The sequence below is a fragment of the Meles meles genome, chromosome 1, assembly GCF_922984935.1.
Source record: "Meles meles chromosome 1, mMelMel3.1 paternal haplotype, whole genome shotgun sequence".
NCBI lineage: Eukaryota > Metazoa > Chordata > Mammalia > Carnivora > Mustelidae > Meles > Meles meles.
In genome coordinates this window covers 166645776-166663833 of record NC_060066.1, presented here as the reverse complement: position 1 = coordinate 166663833, position 18058 = coordinate 166645776, and the positions used below count along the sequence as shown (strand labels likewise).

Below are 18058 nucleotides of genomic sequence, written 5' to 3'. Positions count from 1 at the left end.
TTTAATATCTTAATATCTTTTTTCTTCAGTTACATCTTTTTCCTAAAACAAGGAATGCTCCAAACATTCTGCTCAAAACAGTGTGACCACCTTGTTAATACCATGGTCAGATTTGATTTTATAGGTGAGGGCTATTACAGACTCAAAATGGATTTAGAGGAAAATATCATGATTCCTTTATCCAAACACATCCCTTATTCTTTCCTTTTAAGGAAAAAAAAAAAGTGACACCTTGGGGACAACAAAAGTGGAAATTCTGTTTGGCTTGTAGGAGGTTAGTTACATGTATTTCTGGAAACAAACAACAACAACAAAAATCTAGGTTCTCCCAGGGGACACCTACCTGCACAGTGGTAAAGAGCAGACTTAAATGGGTGATCTCTCCCACTGTCCCTGAAGACTCCCTCATGCTCCCCCGAGAGTCCCTGCTAGAGATAGATTCCAGCATTGTCAGAGGCCCTTTAAAAGTCTTGCTTATAAAGCAAGAACTGTTCTGGAACCATTCTCCCAACTGATCATACTGGGGCAGGACTTACACAGTCTAAGTAAAGGATTTTATGATTAGCCATGCATATGGTAAGTGGGTAACACAGAAGAATGGGATTTTCTGGATGTGGGATCAAATTCTGATCTGGGATTTTCATAGTTACCACTGTAGCTAAGGCCATACTAAGACTGTGGGATAATGGGAAGACATATAAGTAGAAAGAGGAAAAAATATCAGATTAGTACAAATAAAATGGTGGAAGCTTCTAATAGTTCTAATAGTTCATCCATAACATTAGGAAAATAGTCAATGGTGGTATTGCTCATGTAGGTAAGATGCCTGCTTAAAAAAGAAAAGAAAGAAAAAGTTTCACAGATGCAGCGAATAATCAATAATTTTATTTCTAATAGTCGTGTTTGCCATGAGGACTTTTACAGTGAGATTATATAAGCAAAGTGATTTCCCTGTTGACTTTATCAGAAAAATCATCAAATGCCCCTGAATCTCCCCTCCAGAATCCTCAAAAAAATGCCTATAATGATCTTCCCAGAAAATTATTTTCTGGATTTCATGATTTCCTGAAGCTTTTCCTGCAGCATTTGATTATTGCTGCTGTAAATAATGCCAGAATTATAATTAAGAAAGATATGAATGCGATATAATAGCATAGTAAATACAGTTGTATATAATTAATTACCACATTGCCCCCTTTACTTGATTTTATATTCATGTTGAAAGCTCTTAACTGTGCATGTATAATTGATTCGCTATGGTATATGTGGTTGTTTTAATAAAAAGTTGCAGTTGAGGTTTTTGTTCAACAGTATAACTCCCTTATTCCACTTTTTCTTTGGGAAAATCAAATTTAACTAATGTCACATCATTTCTGGAACTACATCCTGTTATAGGTGAACACTGTGCCTATTGTAACTACCATAATGGAAGATGAGTCAGACTTTCTTTCTTCCTTCCCTTGTTTTCCCTGTGTCCTTGAATGTTCCCAGAAGCTACATTTCTATCAAATAAATTTCCCCAGGTACCATTTCTTCCATTTGATGACTTGGGTATTCAAGAGATCCCCAGGTTTTTGTAGTTGTAATATCCCTTTTTTCTTTTATCTTTCTCTTTCTCTCTTTTTTAAATGCCAACATACTCTCTCACTGTTGCCCTTGTTTTAAAAAACCAGACTAAACTTTGAAGCAGTTTCAGGAGCCTATGAAAGCATGAAAGGCCTCCTGGGATATTTTGAAATCAGGAAGGCAAAGTTTGTCTCGTGCCCAAGAAAGGCAAAGTATCCAGATGTTAGCCTCATAGCAGTTTTAAGTGACTACATGATTTGTACGCTACACCTTTCAAATGGCAAAATTTAGGTCTGCTAAACAATAGAGAACAGAACATATTACAGATCTTCTTGGGCTTAGTAAACTTGCTATGGTCAATGGAGAACTGTCTTCACACAGAAAGAAAACAAACAAACAAATGCCATGATCCCTAGGCTCACTCAGCATGCATGTTTCTGATATCCCCAGTATGGTAAAAACATCATAGGAAATCCTGCTATGTGTCTGTGATGACCAGTGTAGCCCGAGGCACACAGTTCCACCAGGACCCACATTTCAGCATCTGTCATTCATCACTTAGTCTTAGTACCTTAGCATACTCTTCATGCCTTTTTCTGTTCCTTCCAACATGCCTATCTATTCCCATGTGAAAGAACACTTTTCCCACCTAACCACTGAGAGGTTTGACAGGTTATTTCATCTACTTGCTTCCTCCTTATCTCTCCCACATCCTCTTTGTGCCCTAGGGGCAGGTAAATTCACTACCGGGTAATTATAGTCCATCATTTTCAATACCTAACTTTCTATGGAGACTTCTTAAACCATATTAAACTAAAGCAATATGCTGACTAGAGCAATTAACAAAGAGTATTTCGCTGAATTTTTAAAAATTTATGTTTCTCCCATACCAGTGAGTGAGAGGCACGTACAGAATATGTTTGTGCAGAGGTATTTCTCAAATCTGTTCAACTTAGTCTAACATAGAATGGGGTGGGGAGGAAATCACTAGATTCACGTAGCTAGACCATACATTACATCATGCATTTTTATATAGACATTTATATATACATTGTTTTATATAAAATGATTCCCAGACAGAGCCTTCTAAAACAAACACTATGACAAAATTTCTTATTAATAGATGTCAGAGAATCCCCATGTTCATTCTCTGTTCCATGCTGGTTTAACACAGCCATACCACATGACCATCACAGATCTGTGTGGATGACTTAGCTCTTACCAAAGATGACCAACAGGACTTGGGCTAGATTGGTAGAAAATTTATCTCTAGATGTGCTCAACAAAGGAAACAAGAAGTCTGAGCAGTTTTCTGTAAGACAGAAAATCAAAGACAAGCAGATGATGCCAAAAAGGAAAACAAAGAAATCTGGCAAAGGAATTTGGTATTATTCCCTTAGTTATCTGTGTTTTTAAAAATTGCAAATCCTTTTCATCTTTTAGATGGCTTGTGTCTAAGGTTCATCCAAAAAAATTGGGCCTTTTGCAAGTGTTGTTAAACTTGAAATTAAGCAAGAATCTATCTGACAGTTCTGGTACAAAGAAGGAATATGAATAAATATTGGGAGTTTGTGGTAAAGAGGTGAATTGCAGGTCACCAAAAGACCAAATACACATTTGGATGTATAAGCCGATGAAACAGCAAAGCCACCAAGTTTTTTTCTCACTGGAGTGAAGCTCTCAAATATAAATATAAAACCAAAACTATAAAAACCAACGACCAAACTTTCATGAACTGTGAAAGGATGGTAAACTGAACTGTGATTTTAGTGTGGTATCTTGGTTTTCATGGGTTCTTGATAGTTTGTGCCTTAACAGAAATGTTCTAGGATGGGAAGACTGCAGGTGTTAATATTTTAAGCACATCTGTTGCTTCATAGAGATTCTAGATACTTTCCCGAAGCCTATAAACACAGCTGGTTCTCAATGGTTTTCCACCTCCTTTCTGGAGAAGCCATTAATTCCTTCTCTAAAGACTCCTCTTTGATATTTAGCTATAGAGGTGCAGGAATATCTCGTGATTTTTGGAAGTGCCATAGTGTGAAAAGCAAGGTTATAAAATGAACTGCTCTCCTCCCCTTCCTACCTCATTTCTTTCTCCCTTGTGCTCTAAGGACTAGGATATCTCTTTCTGGCCCTAGAGTTTTACTCCAAAAGTATACTTTGCAAATGTCCTGCATGTTCTAATTTGTATGCTGGAAGGAGAAAAGAACTCATCTGAGACCCAATTTGACATCATTTTATTCCAACAGTCTTTAGAACCCAACACCCCTTCCCTTTTATGACTGTCTAAAATGCCCTCGCTAGCCGGATCCCTTTGCTAGCTCCAGTGTTTGCACATTTCCTTGTTAATCAGCTGCGTAGGCTCGGAGACTGTGTGTTTTGGTGTTGTTTGTGTGTGCAATCTCGTGCTGCTTCCTGAACGCATGTGTCCCTTCCCTTCACAGCCTACTCGACACCCAGCACCTCCCCCGCAAACCGATTCGTCAGTGTTGGACCACGGGATCCAAGCTTTGTAAATATCCCTCAACAGACACAGGTGGGCCGCTCTCATCTTTTCTGTATGTGGTGCAGCTTGTTTTATTCGCCAGGTGCATTGTAACTTGTCTTTTGGCACAACAGGCTGCATTTCCCAGCCCCTGTTCGGTCCCCTTTCCTCCCAACCCCAACCTTCCCGGCCCTTCAGCCACATTTCCCTGTGTCCTCAGAAATCGTGGAAAAATGCTGTCTGCGATTTTTGTGTCTCCTAATGAGGGGGTAGAGGAGGAAGGCTTCTGTGCCAGAACTGCTTTCGCTATGGCAAGAAAGGTTTCCCAGGGCTAGATAGTGTGTTTCCTCATCGGGGAATTCATGTCTCTCCACTTGCAACCAGACAGAAGTCCACCCCTGCCTGGAAAAGTCAGCTCGGGCTGCCCATGAAATCAGAGTGCATTCTGGGAATGGGGAACCAGCCCCTCTTCTGTTTTTGGTATCAGGTCCCCAGGAACCTGAAAGAAAGGGAAAGAAAGGGTTCGTGAGTCCTATTAAGTTGCTGGTGTTGGCACAGAAATAGGTGGTATTTGTCATTGGGTACGCTGGCCACGAGAGAGTGAGGTGCAGTGGGGTGGGAGGGGAGGTATATGAATATAATCTCGTACGTTGAGGTAGGCGATTGAGAAAAGGTGATTCTCCTGCTCCTCTCGAGCTTGTTTCTCGATAGACAGTTGTGTTTTGTGCTAGTATCGGTCAAAGAGAAGAAATCTCTCTTCAAGGTTTTGAAATGGCTGCTGTTAGACACAGTGAGAGATTTTTGGAGTTCAAAGGTAGTGGGTGTGGTGATGTTTAGAAGTTTGCGAAATGGAATTAGATTCAAGTTTTGAGAGGAACGACTCACTGATTTCCTAATTAGACGGTAACCATATACCATCATAATCAACATACAGAAAGTGTTTTCTTTGTGAGGTTCTCAGCATGTGGTTTGAAAAAAAAATTCTCTGAGATATTTTGTGCATATGCCCGGGTGTGTATTCTCCAGATGCTGAATTGGTAACTACTCGTCTTTGTTTATGAGAGTAGGACCAGATGCTTATCAACGGGATAGATTTGCCTTCCTGGGTCCATTGGCTCTCTCTCAGTAAAGGATTTTAGTTTATTGCTGTGTCGACAGTGCAGGTGAAACTGCGCTGCTTCTGAAACCTTTCTTACGGGGAAGCAGGGTCATGGAAAGTACAGCCTGGGAGGAGGCAGCTGGGAGGAGAAGGGGATAAAGAAGGGAGGGCAGAAGGTTAACTCTTGAGTGTCCCACTTCTGCTGTTTCTCCTGTAACTGGTGTGTCCGTGGCTTCTGGGATGAACTGCTATTCAGGACCTCCTGTAAAATTGTTCCAGCGTATTGCTTATGTTTCCATACCTCCAAATGCTTAACTGGTGAGTTTGAAGTTGAATAATTACCTCAAAGACACGGTCATTTCATTTTGTACTTTCGGCGCATGTGTTCAAGTTCAGTGGGAAGGGAGAACTGGGGGACAGTGTCTCTATATTGAATGATTGCTTTTCTCAAAGCCCCAGTGTGGTCGGGTAACTTCATGAAGAACCTCAAAAATGCAGCTTGGAAATGTCCTGTTTGTCTTTTACATTGTATTTTTTTTATGTAATTTGTGATTCACAGCACTGAAATGGTACCCCGTGTTCCTTTCAATTTGTTTCTCTATAATGAAAATGTGTTCTATTCCAAAATGGCTTTGTTTCACAAATGCCTTATTTAACCCTGAAGCTGAGTCTTCACGATGTTGACCACAAAAATTCAATTCTTGAAAATCCAGATTTTCCACGCATCTGGATGAATGATGTCATTTAGACCCAATTTTGTCATCTGGAACTGAATTTTTTTGGTTTCTGTTAAATATTTGGCATCATAGGGACAATAGCTTAAATGTTTCTTATCACAGTGACACCTGCCACGTTTGTCTTGAACAAAGCCATCCACAATTGTCTTGGGAGAAACTGTGCTAATGGAATTGTCATTTAAAAAAAAAAAGAAAACCATATATATCCTGAGATAAAAATTATGTGCTCAAAATATCTTAGTTTTAAGGTGTATATATTAACTCTTTTTTTTAAAAAAGGAACTATGTTCTGGAACCATTTAGGCTGTTAGACATATATAGATATAGATTAAAATGGTCATATACTTTAAAAATAATCTCCTTTTTGAGAAGACCTTAGTTCAGAAGAGGTTCCCCCCCCCCCCACAGGAATTGTCTAAGACTTAATTTAAGCATGGCCTGAGATTAGTAATTTTCTAAGCAAGCTTGCATTTATTCTATATTGATACTTTACTGAATACGTTACTGAAGCATGAGATTTGTATTAATTGGGAGGACAGCATTTGCTTTCTACCTTTAGAGAAATAAAAATTAAAGAGTCACCCAAGCAGATACTTGAGCTTTACACGTGCAGAAGAAGTAACCTGCACATAAATCCATAAACAAATGCAAAGTAAAATGGTGTCCCTTTCTCCAAAAGGCCAGTTCCCAGTGGAAATCTGTTCAAATGCCTAAATATCAACCTCTGGGAGACAGATTAGACATGGTCTCTATTTTTTCTAGCAAATAGAATTTGAACTACTGCATAGACTTCTTAATATCACAAGATCTTATCTACAAAGTATTCTTTAATGATATATAGCTTCTATTCATTGAGCACAGTTCTATGTACCGAGTACCTAAAGTGTATTACCCAACTAATCTTTTCAGGCACCCAGTAGGGTAGATCTAATTATCTCCACTTTGTAGATGTAGAAACTGAGACCTAAAGAGGTTGTTCATTTTCCCATGACCATAAGCAGTGAGAGCAAGTGGAGCAAGAATTTGTACCCAGGTCGCCTGACTCTGAGGCGTGCGTTCTCTAACCACTGTGCTGCACAGCCCCATGAGCTGGTGAACACCTTTCCCTGCAGGTATTCAAACCCTGACTGATGATGCTCAGGTCTCAGCAGTACTACTGGGCTACTCCCTGCTTTTAATCAGAGACTGCAGGGGCGCCTGACTGGCTCAGTGGGTTAAATAAAGCCTCTGCCTTCAGCTCCAGTTATGACCCCAGGATCCTGGGATCGAGCCCCACATCGGGCTCTCTGCCCGGCGGGGAGCCTGCTTCCTCCTCTGTCTCTCTCTGCTTGCCTCTCTGCCTGCTTGTGATCTCTGTCTGTCAAATAAATAAATAAATAAATAATCTTAAAAAATTTTTTAAAAAGTCGGAGACTGCATTAAAATCTAATCCTTGGTTACACCCGGGAGAATTGAAAGCAAGGTCTTGAAGAGGTATTGGTACATCCGTATTCTTAGCAGCACTATTCACAACAACCAGAAGGTGGAAGCAGCCCAGGTCTCCGTTAACAGGCAAATGACATAAACCAAATGTGGCCTACACATGTTACTGCGATATATAGCACATATTATTTGGCCTTTAAAATGAAGGAAATTCCGCAGTATGCTACGTGGGTGAACCTTGAAGATCTGATGCTAAGTCAAATAGGCCAGTCACAAAAGGACACCTACTGTGTGAGTCCACTCTCCTGAGGTCCCTGGAGATTCATAGAGAGGAAAAGAAGAATGATGTTTGCCTGGCGGCAGGGAGGGGGCAGGAGGTGAGGGGTATGGAGGGTGGGGATGGCAGAATGGAGACTCATTGTTTCATGGGTATGGAGTTTCAGTTTTGCAAGATGGAAAGGGTTCTGGAGATGCTTGGTGTAGTGGTAGTTGCAAAACAGTGTTTATTCCAGGCTGTTCCAAAGTCACTTAAAAATGGTTAAGATGGTACATTTTATGCTATGTGAATTTCACCACAACTTTTAAAATGTAATCATTAGATTAAACTCTAATGGCCCTTTCCCCTCTTAAGAGCATAAAATTCTGTAAAACAGACAGGACCAGTAGACAGTTTATCAACAAAATCCACTGTGAGTGTGTGCTGACCTCTCCGAAAATACTGTTTTTCATGCCCTCCCCATAGAAGGTAGTCAGACTATATTGCTTGAAGCTAAAATTCATAAGGAAGTTTAAAAATAATGACTTTTTCTTATTACAGTCATGATACATGCTAATTGGGGAAAATACAGATGGGAGAAATAATAAAAATCACTTGTAGTCCTACTGTTAACATTTCCATATAAATCCATCCAGACTGTTGCTACACATACAAGTGTACTGCAAAAATGAGATCATATTATATACACTGTTGGATAACCTGCTGTTTCTTCCCTTTAACAATATATTATGGCCTTCTTTCCATGTAAATTGGAAAAATTGAATATTGGCTTTTATTGCACCAATTCATCATCTGTAATGATTGGTAGGGAAAGATAACGTGGATAATTGAGAGCCATTTTTTTCTCCTCCTTCCCTTCCAGTCTGGTTTTTTTCTCCAGAGAGTTCCTCCCTTCACTGAGATAGAATTGCCTTCTTTTTAGCCTTGCCCTGAGCTAGCTTTCTTTCCAAGCTAGCCTTGCGATTGCATTGTATGTTTCACCCCAGCCTTGACTTGCTTGAACATTCCTGCCCAGTTATTTGTCCTGTTTTTCTACTCTCTCTGCTACTCTCATCATTTGCCTCCTATCTCTCTGCATCCTCCATTTCGTAACTCACCATTGAAATGGGGGGTGACCACCTCCCTGTAGCTTGCAGAACACCTGTGTGTTTTGAGAAACCGTGATCCCCTCACCCCACCCCGAATCTCTTCTTTTTCAAATTGGTACCAGGATGGTTGATATTAACGTATAGAGAAGTCTCTGGGGCATAGAGTGTGTACTTCACTTTGGACACTATTAATGTCCCCTGCACACCCACTGAATGATATAATAGAGGACAGGCTATCATCTCAAATAGCAGAAAGCCAATGGCCATTTCAATTGCATCCCATAATTTAATCTGATCCCAGAAAACAAGAGCCATTAAGAGGAGGCATTTATTTAGAGAAAAAAAGTTAATATTCCATCACCAGGTAATAAATAGAAATACCAATTCCCACACAGAAGGACTGGCAAAGAACTCATTTTGATTCAGGTTCTAGTTTAATCAGAATGTTCAAATAAAATGCTTAACCTGCAGAACTCCAATGAGAACTAATTCTTTAAAATGAAAAATGAGCGCAAACAATATTAAAAATAGGCATTTCTTCCCTGCCACCCAAATCTATCACTGTTCTGCATCAACAGAATTGTGGTATCTGAAATGCTATTTAAAACCAAATTACCATTTCGGTTATTAGAAGAATTGCTTGGCATGGCATGGGCCTGATTTGTTGACAAAAAGGCACGGGTGCTGTAACCTTTGCTTAATAAATCATTTAGCTGCCTGACTTGTGAGCAGTGTGACTGCCTTTGCTTCATGAAATTCACACACATATGCACAAGCCACACACTTCTCGCAATGCCGAAAACCGGCTGATCTGGAGAGGTCCCTGCATGGCTAAATTAGAGACATATGCCCCATTGTCTGCCTTTGGTGGGGATGCACAGGAATGTGGGGAGGTGGTGAATATGGGAGGCATTTCAATCTGTTGTCATTCTGTGTCATATTCCTGAAGCTGAGCTTGAGAAACCAAAGCATAGGCAATCTACAAAACTCTTCATAAGTTTCTTTCTTCGCTTACTCATCATTTCTTACAGTATTGCCAACACCTACAGAATGAGGAATAACAATTCCCAAGTTGTTCAGAGATTAGTAGAGGACACTGATGTAACATATCATAATAATAGTCATATATAATATAATATAATATATTATATAATATAATATAATAACAACAACATTAATAATGTGGGGTGATACCAGTTGCAATAAGGGATTTGCCTAAGAGGCTCTGAGACCACAGAGTTGGGTAAAAGAACTTTCCAAAGAATGGAAGGGGCAGAAAGGCTAAACCGTTTTCTGTCCATGTCTAACTCTGGTCTGATGATGTGGTTCTGATTTTCGTGTCATTTACCTTTTTTCTTCCTAGCTTTAATTTCCGCCCAGTTATCCGTGAGCTGGTAAATAAGGTTTTATTGAGCCCAGCCTAAGAAGAGTGACATTTTTGTTGGTTCTATCTTCTCGGGACTGAGCAGATAAAATTAGAATCCTTTCCTGCTACGGTCATGTCAGCTGGTAGCTCCCTCACCCCTCACTTCCAAGAAACTCCCCCTCCTTGTGTCACATCCTCACCCTCAGCACCAAGCTCACCTGAGATCACACTCCAATGAGCAGAAGCCATCCCCTGCCTCTTCCCTACCCTGCCCTGTGCTGCCTGCCTGGAGGAAGTTAGATACCCACAGAAGTTCAGGGAACCAGCTAGAGAATTGCAAAGGCAACAAACTGAGATTTCCTTAAATGAAAAAAGGAAAAAAAAAAAAAAAAGATTAACCTCCCCCTCTAGTTAGAATTTGATTTGAGCATTTTGGGTTATAAGCCCACACAATGACAGGTAAATTTCCATCTCCTCCTGACTTTGGAAATAGTAGCAAATCTTATTGGGCAAATTGATACTCTGCCTGCTTTGCTACAGTACTGAGTTCTCTGAGGCTGGTGCTATTATCCCCATTTTACAGGTGAGGAAACTGAACTTTCAGAAGAATACATCATCCCGAGCAAAAGTCTAGCCGGGATTTGAACCAGTTTGTCTCTCAAATTTCTTTTTCCCAAATGGCAACTGCATGCTTAGTGTTAGTGAAATGTTAATGACCATTTTCTCTTTAAGATGGTCTAGGATTGACTCACGCTCTTACATCAAGTAATCAGAAGCCTAGAAATTGGGTCCCGTGGGATAGGACTGATGTTGTGTTTGGTCCTTCTGAAGACCTGCCCCAGTTTCCGATTAGTTCATGTGTCTGTAAAATAAGACTGAGCTCATTCTCTCATCCTGCCTGGGAAAAAGGACCTTTACTAATGATGTTAGTCGGCATCTGTGAGAACAGCTAGCCTCTGCCCAGAGACCAGATAGCAGAGCAGCTGGGATTGTGGGCTTCCTTTTCAGATCTTGGGTGGAGCTTTATTCCATCACTTAGAAACAGTGTATGTGTTCCTTTCCTTTCCTTTCTTCTTGGTGTTTTAATTTTTCTGGTTTGGCTTATTAACTGTAGAATAGTCATTATATCATCTCTTGTGGTTGTTTTAAGGCTTAAATTCTACTGGTATAAAGAAAGTAAATGCTTGGCTCCAACTAAACATTCAACAAATGAGAGCTTTTATTCAGTTGATAATTAAACTCATATTTAAATAGTAGTTTCTGGATTACAAAGTATTTTCTCATTTGATCTTAAGAGCAACCGGCTGAAGTAGGCAGAACCATTATTATTGTTATCCCATTATACAGATTTAAAAACTGAGGTTTGAAGAGAAGACATGACTTCCCTGGAACCACCTAGCCAGGGATCAGTAGAGCCAGAACACAGACCCACTTCTGATTCCCAAGCCCTGGCTCCCTTCAGTGTGCCCCGTTAGGCAAGGTCTTTGGTGAACCTTTCAGCACATCTTCTTGTGCTGCTATGAGGATATGGCCAGAACCTACCTGCCAAACTCTGGATCTCAAACAACCATCTAGCAAATTAGGACAACCCCTCCCCTAAAGATTATAACCCCATAGATCCTTCCATTGAGCATCTGACCAAAAGGTACCTTCAAAGACTGGGCACATCTATTCCTCTGCACACCATTTCTCCTACTCAGCTCAATTGTGCCCCAAGGAAGAAGAGACTCCCCAAGAGGAAACTCTCTCTGAGTGTCATAAGGACTGGCAGCAAATGCATATACCTCCCCGACTAGACCCTGAAGGGACAGGAAGTGCCTGGTCATTTTTTTCGTTTGCTCTCGACTTCAGTCCTGGGTGTTGAGTAGTCAGTAACACCTCACCAGGATGAGTTACTCTTGCAGTGTGCTTCCCCTCCCTCCATACTACTGTGGGATAGAGTGGCTCCCCACCAGCTTCCCATCTCCCGTACCAACTTGTACATTCTCTTCTGGTACACTTGATAGCTGCCTCACTGATAGGTTATGAGATACTATTAAGATACACTTTTTAATAAACAGAACCCTCATCTTTCAGTTTTTAATTCAGCAGCACATTATAGATGTCTTCAGCTACAAACTTCACTTCTGGGCAAAGTGAGAGCATCAGTTCTAGGGACTGGTCTCTTTTACCACCCTCAATTTTTTTTGTTGTTGTTTATTTTAAGTAGGATTTTATTTATTTATCTATTTGAGAGAGCAAGAGGAGAGTTGCAGAGGGAGATGGAGAAGCAGACTCCCAGCTGATAATGGAGCCTGCCACAAGGCTTGATCCCAGGACCCTGAGATCACGACCTGAGCTGAAGGCAGATGCTTAACCCACTGAGCCACCCAGGTGCCCCCTCCCTCTGTTCTGATACTTCTGTAACCCTATTACCTTTAAGTCACATGTTTTAGTTTGTTTTTAGCCATTCTGTTTGGTTTTTGCCTTGCTCCAAAAAGATTCGGGGAAGCTTCTTAGTTAAAGCAAATGGATGATTAGTGAAAGAATGAGGTGCCTACTTGGGATTTGACACACAGTAGGTGCTCCATAATCCTGTCTCCTTCCTCACTTGCCACTTCTCAGTATTAAAATAAGATCAAGGACAAGGGGAAGATAAGAGAGACCTTGCACCTGAAATTTTAGGTCTTATGGAAGAAGGATAAAAAAAAAAAATCTGGTATCCATTTAATTAGCCTTTGGGACTGTGGGGAAAAGGAGGCTGAAAATGAAGTGGGAGAAAAGCTTGGAAACAGAAGGTGAGAATTTGTGTAGAGAACTAAGAAGAGTGAGGTCAGAGTTTGATGACAGCCGTGCAATGAAGCCAGAAAACCCCAGCATTAATTGCAGAATTGCTGTCAAAATTTCCAGTCCTAGGATGGATCTTGATAATGATGCTTGTGATCGGGGATGTTCCAGGATACTAAGGGAAATATATTTGGTACTCACGGCCTGATTTCTTTTGGGGGGAACAAGGGAAAAGTCATGAATTAAAGAGTAAGACCATTTTCACATCACAGCTGTGCCTTTCATCAGAGTGATCTTGGATGTTACCCTTTAAAATTCAGTCCCTTCATCTATGAAATGAAGGCCACAATACCATCTATCTGATAGAGGAGAACCAATTAAGTGTGACTTAAGCCAATCAGGGTTCTTTTCCTCCCATGAAATCTGCGTGGTTGTTGGCCTTGTCTCATCTGCTATGTGATGCCGGCAGGAACCCATGCTCTTGCAGACGATCCACTCTACCACCCTCAGCATGCTGTCTGTTCATCCTCATGCTTGGTGCCTCTGGTTGCAAAACGGCTGTTGCAGCTCCAGACATCATGCCCATATTCTATTCCATTATTCCTCTTACATTGGGGAAACAAAGGACCTGCCATACTTCTCCCCTGCTTCCTGCTAGCAAATTTCTCTTTAGTCTCACTGACTAAAACTGGATTACATTGAATTTTTAGCTGCAAAAAATGCTGGGAAAGCTAGCACAGAACTATCTTGATGGGCTAAAATCGTGATCTATTACCCTGGGGTGGTTTTCTTGTCCTCGCTAAACAAAACTGCCCCAAGAAAGTAGGGGCCATAGATCGTGGGTAAACTGATAGCAGTATTTGCCATATTCCTCCTTCCCACTCTCTGATACGTTTCATGTGCTTTCAACTCCTTTTGCTACACTTGACTCCCTTCCTCCCTCGATGCCTGCCTTCTTACAGTGCCTTTCCTCTATGCTCAGTGCTCCCTGTGTGTCTAAGGAACATGTATACCATGCATGCACATGCATGTGTGAGTGTGAGTGTGTGTGTGTGTAGCGATCACACACTAGGTGTGATCAGTTCAGCCCTCCATCCCAGTCCAGGATCCAGGCAGACATACTGGAGTTTTGTGCCGACCAGCTACCACGTGCTGGGTCAACTTTCTCCCGGTAAACTGGAACTCTGAAAAGACTGAGTTGGAGGACATGTCCCTTTGTAATTGCAAGGGAACCCAGTGAAACAGTGCCCTCCGCGTGCCCTCCCGGGTGCTTATCAAACAGTCAGCAATGGGTTCTGGGTTTCTCTTTTATGACTTGGAACCAGATGCTTCCTTTGCAAAAGAAAAGAGCCTGGTTTTGCTGAGCTTGAGTCAACAGAGTTCAGAGAACAGGAAAATGAGTTGATTGGCCCCGCTCCGTGAACTGTGAGGAGAGAGGCAGTACAGGTGGCCAACTGTCCCCCTTTCCACAAAGCCCCTGCCTGGGAAACTCCCCTGCCTGAGGAATTCGCTTTCCAGAATGTTCCTGCGCTCTAAAAAATAACCATTCCCGTTAGGAGGGGGTTCCTTTGGGGCATAGGCTTTCCCAGGCTTTCTTGTGAGCCTAAGACCTTGAAGGTCCCACGGACAGAGTTTCAAGGCCAGGACCTATTGTCTAAAGTGAGATTTTCAAAGCTCTCACGTGAGTTCTCAGTGGCTCTTCCTGCCCACTTTTCTCACACCCACTTATTTACCTTCCTGTTTGTTTATTGAGGACGGAGGCACATTCTTTTATCTGGGGCCTCTCTTTTTGAGATATAGCCACTCAATGGAGCCTATTCATTGAGTTACATTCCGTAGCACACGCCTCCCCAAAATATTTGCATGAGAATTTTTCCTTAGGCTTCACATTGCTTCTTTTGCAGCAGAGATGAAATAACTTAGCACTTCTAATTAGCTTTCCACTTTCCAAATGCTTTACACATTAACTAATGAATCACAGGAGCTTGTGATAAGCTGGATCCCTGTGTTGGGGCTGGGACACTGGGTTAGGACAGGCTGTCCTGGCCTGTGTTCCTGGCCCTCCCGCCTCCCTCCCACACTCTGAATGTGTTGGGATAATGGAGCTGCAGCCCAGACTTGAACTTGAAGGGCAACCTCAGACCCCCTCTGTGCTGCCTTAATAATGTGGAAAGCATTCAGTGCTCCCTTCCAAAAGGCAGGATATGCTGAGTGTCTCCTGGTGCCCTGAGTAGTTGGGAGAAATTAAAGGCCAGTTCTCATGGCACACAGCCTTTGCCCCTCAAGTATGATTCCCCTTCCACAGATCCCTGACCATTTTGTGTGCATATGGGGAAAGCGTTGCCTAGTGGGGGCGGGGGGAGGATGGAAGGATAATATGATAGAAAATTCTAGTAAGGGAACTGACCGTAGTAGGGACCTGTGCATCTTGGTAGGCTATAAGCAGCACTAGACTAGGAGTCAAAATATTTGGACACCTAGCTTATCTCTCCCACTCATCAGCTATGTGATTGATCGTGGAGACAGGATTAATAAAACAAAAACAAAAACACAATTTACTGAGCACCTACTATATTCTTGGAACCACACTGGGCTGGAAGAGGGGAGAGAGAGAGAGAGAGAGAGAGAGAGAGAGAGTGTGTGTGTGTGTGTGTGTGTGTGTGTGTATCCAGTCCCTGCTATACCTTGCTCACAGACTTCTGGGAAAAATATAAACAAAGTGTAGTAAGATGTGATAAATGAAACAATGAAGTATGCCTAATCTATAAGGATTACAGAGAGTAGGTCATTAAGTCTGGAGAGAAGCAGGGGACTCATGGAAGACATTCTAGAGTAGAATGACACATGAGCTTGTTGCAAAGGAGACAGACCTACCTGGTAGGTACAACATTCCACTCCAGGCAAGAGGAAGAGCACATGCAGAGGAGTAGCGGGGTGTGTTTGAAGAACTTTACCGTTTGGTATATCTGTTAATGTAAATGGCGGAGGATGCTGAATAATGAGGCTTGGAAGTTAGGGTCTAGTCATGAATAAATACATGACTTTAGACAATGGTAAGGCAATCGGACTTTATACTGCGGAAGGTGGGAAGCAGATGAAGGACGCAGTGGGATGGCTGTATGTGAAGAAACTTTAAACGTGCTTGCATTAACCCTCCGTAGGTACAGGATTTTACAGACAGTAGTAGTTTGGAGACCCATGATAGTGAGGTACCCTCCTCTTCTGGGCAGTATAATAGAGTAGAGAAGACATCAGCCTTGGAGCCAGACAGACTTGATTTTGATTTATCTCTGTATGTGACTGATGTCAACTGAATCGTGTTGTTCCCCCTTTCCTCCCACCACCACCCCTATCCTGTCAAAGTTCATATTCCGAAACCCTGGCCCCCACTGCAATGGTATTTGAAGACGGGGACTTTGGGAGATAGGATTAGGTGAGGGCACAGCGGAATTAGTGCCTGCATCAGAAGACACACCAGAGAGTTCGGTCTTGCCATGTGAGGATTCAGTGAGAAGGCAGCCATCTGCAAGCCAGGAAAAGCACCCTCAGGTACAAATCAGGTGCAGATCTGCTGGGACCTTGATATTGGACTTCCCAGCCTCCAGAACTGTGAGAAAATAAGTATTTTCGGATATTTATCTGTTGTTCAAGGCACCTAGTTTAGGATGTTTTGTTATGGCAGTTGGAGACAAGTACAGTGATCTTGGGGGTAGTTTTTAGCCTTTCTGAACCTCAGATGTCTTATTTATAAAATTATAAGTCAATTCATGGATTCCACTTAGAGCTTTAGGAAGATTCAATACAACCAGATTAGAAAGCCCCGGGCCCCCTTCCCTGGTGCACCAGAGTTGGTGTGTGCTGCTGCTTGTTCACCCCTTAGAATTGAACTTCTATAAAGCACCAGAGGTCAGGCGGGAAGCATCTCATTCATCTTTCGGACCAGGGACCTGTGATTGCAAGCAGAAATCCAGAAATGTTAATATGGCGAAAACCCCAGAGGTAATCTGGTCATTTTCCCCCTAAGCCGAGTCCCTTCTCCCCCACCCCCACCATCCTCCCACGTCCATTTTCCATAAGTTGTGCCATTAATTCTCTCATTAGCTAGTGGAATGATATTTATTTATTAAGAACATACTTAGCATACTCCCAAGGAGCAAGTTAAAGCTCAGCTAACAGCTGCAGTTCCTGGTTGGGAAGCAAAATACGCTGAGGAATGCATACGGAGAGTTTGTATGGATGTTATAATTTCATATTAAAAAACTATTAAACTTTATGCTGGATGAGGGAGAGAAGAAAAAAAAATCCCAGTGCAAAAACAAGTTATGAACCTAGGAGCACAGTTTCTGAATGTTTATTTTGTCAGATACACAGCTGACATGATTAGTTCTAATGGGGTGGTGATCCTCATTGAATTGCAGATTGGTTTGAGTGACTGAAATACCGCAGGGACCTCAATAAGTGGTGCATACGGTATTACTTAGGCTGCATCCTTTAGCCAAGTTGAAGGTGTCTTTTTCTCTGTCCCTTCTCAACACGCACACATGCACGCACACACGACGCACACACGCACGCACACACGCACGCACGTGCACATGCTGAGGCACACAAGCACACCAGGGATGCGATCATCTCTTCCAGAAACTCCATGTAGAGCATTAATTTCCTACCCAGAGCAATGCTGGCTTGCCCTTGCTGATTTCTCCCCGTTGCCCTCGGCTACCCAAGTGCACCCCGACCCCCACTCCCTCCTCCCCCCTCCACTGCATATAATGGCATATCAGATCAGTCTGCTTTGCTGCTGCATCAAGACCCAGATCAATTTATTGACTCTGTCAGAGAGGCTGGTACAGTAATTGTTACAAGAGAAGAATGGAAAGTGAGAACGCATCCACATGAAAAATAAAAATGGTGTTTTGTTCCTTCCTTTCCCCTTTTCCTTTTTCCTTTTTTATTTTATATTTATTTATTTATTTACTTATTGCCTCATAGATCTTTATGTGTTTACACAGCAGAGAGCACTTTACTTAAGTTAATCAGCCCCTTCTACATTATTAATTGTGACAGTTAGGGTGCTCCATGACAGGAAGAGTGTTATGGGAAGCATTGATCTCCCTCAGATGGTGTGCACCTGAGCAGGTTTGGTATTCCGTACCTTCGCTCACTGCTTTGGGGTCCCATCAACTCTCATTTCCCTGATTGACAACACAGAACGCCTCCCATCAATACAATTGATTTTGTGAAAAAGGACA

General features: G+C 42.0%; 1 protein-coding gene across 3 annotated transcripts in view; it reads left to right on the top strand.

Annotated features, from left to right (window-relative positions):
* Positions 1 to 18058, top strand: part of NFIA (nuclear factor I A) — a 361469-nt gene that overhangs the window by 324523 nt on the left and 18888 nt on the right. For 2 of the 3 annotated variants that reach the window (XM_046007063.1, XM_046007054.1), the window contains exon 10: positions 4014 to 4105. The exons of the other annotated variant lie outside the window; for it this stretch is intronic. In XM_046007063.1, coding sequence (XP_045863019.1) covers positions 4014 to 4105 — 92 coding nt within the window. The remainder of the gene's footprint in view (positions 1 to 4013; positions 4106 to 18058) is intronic. 3 annotated transcript variants of the gene reach the window in all.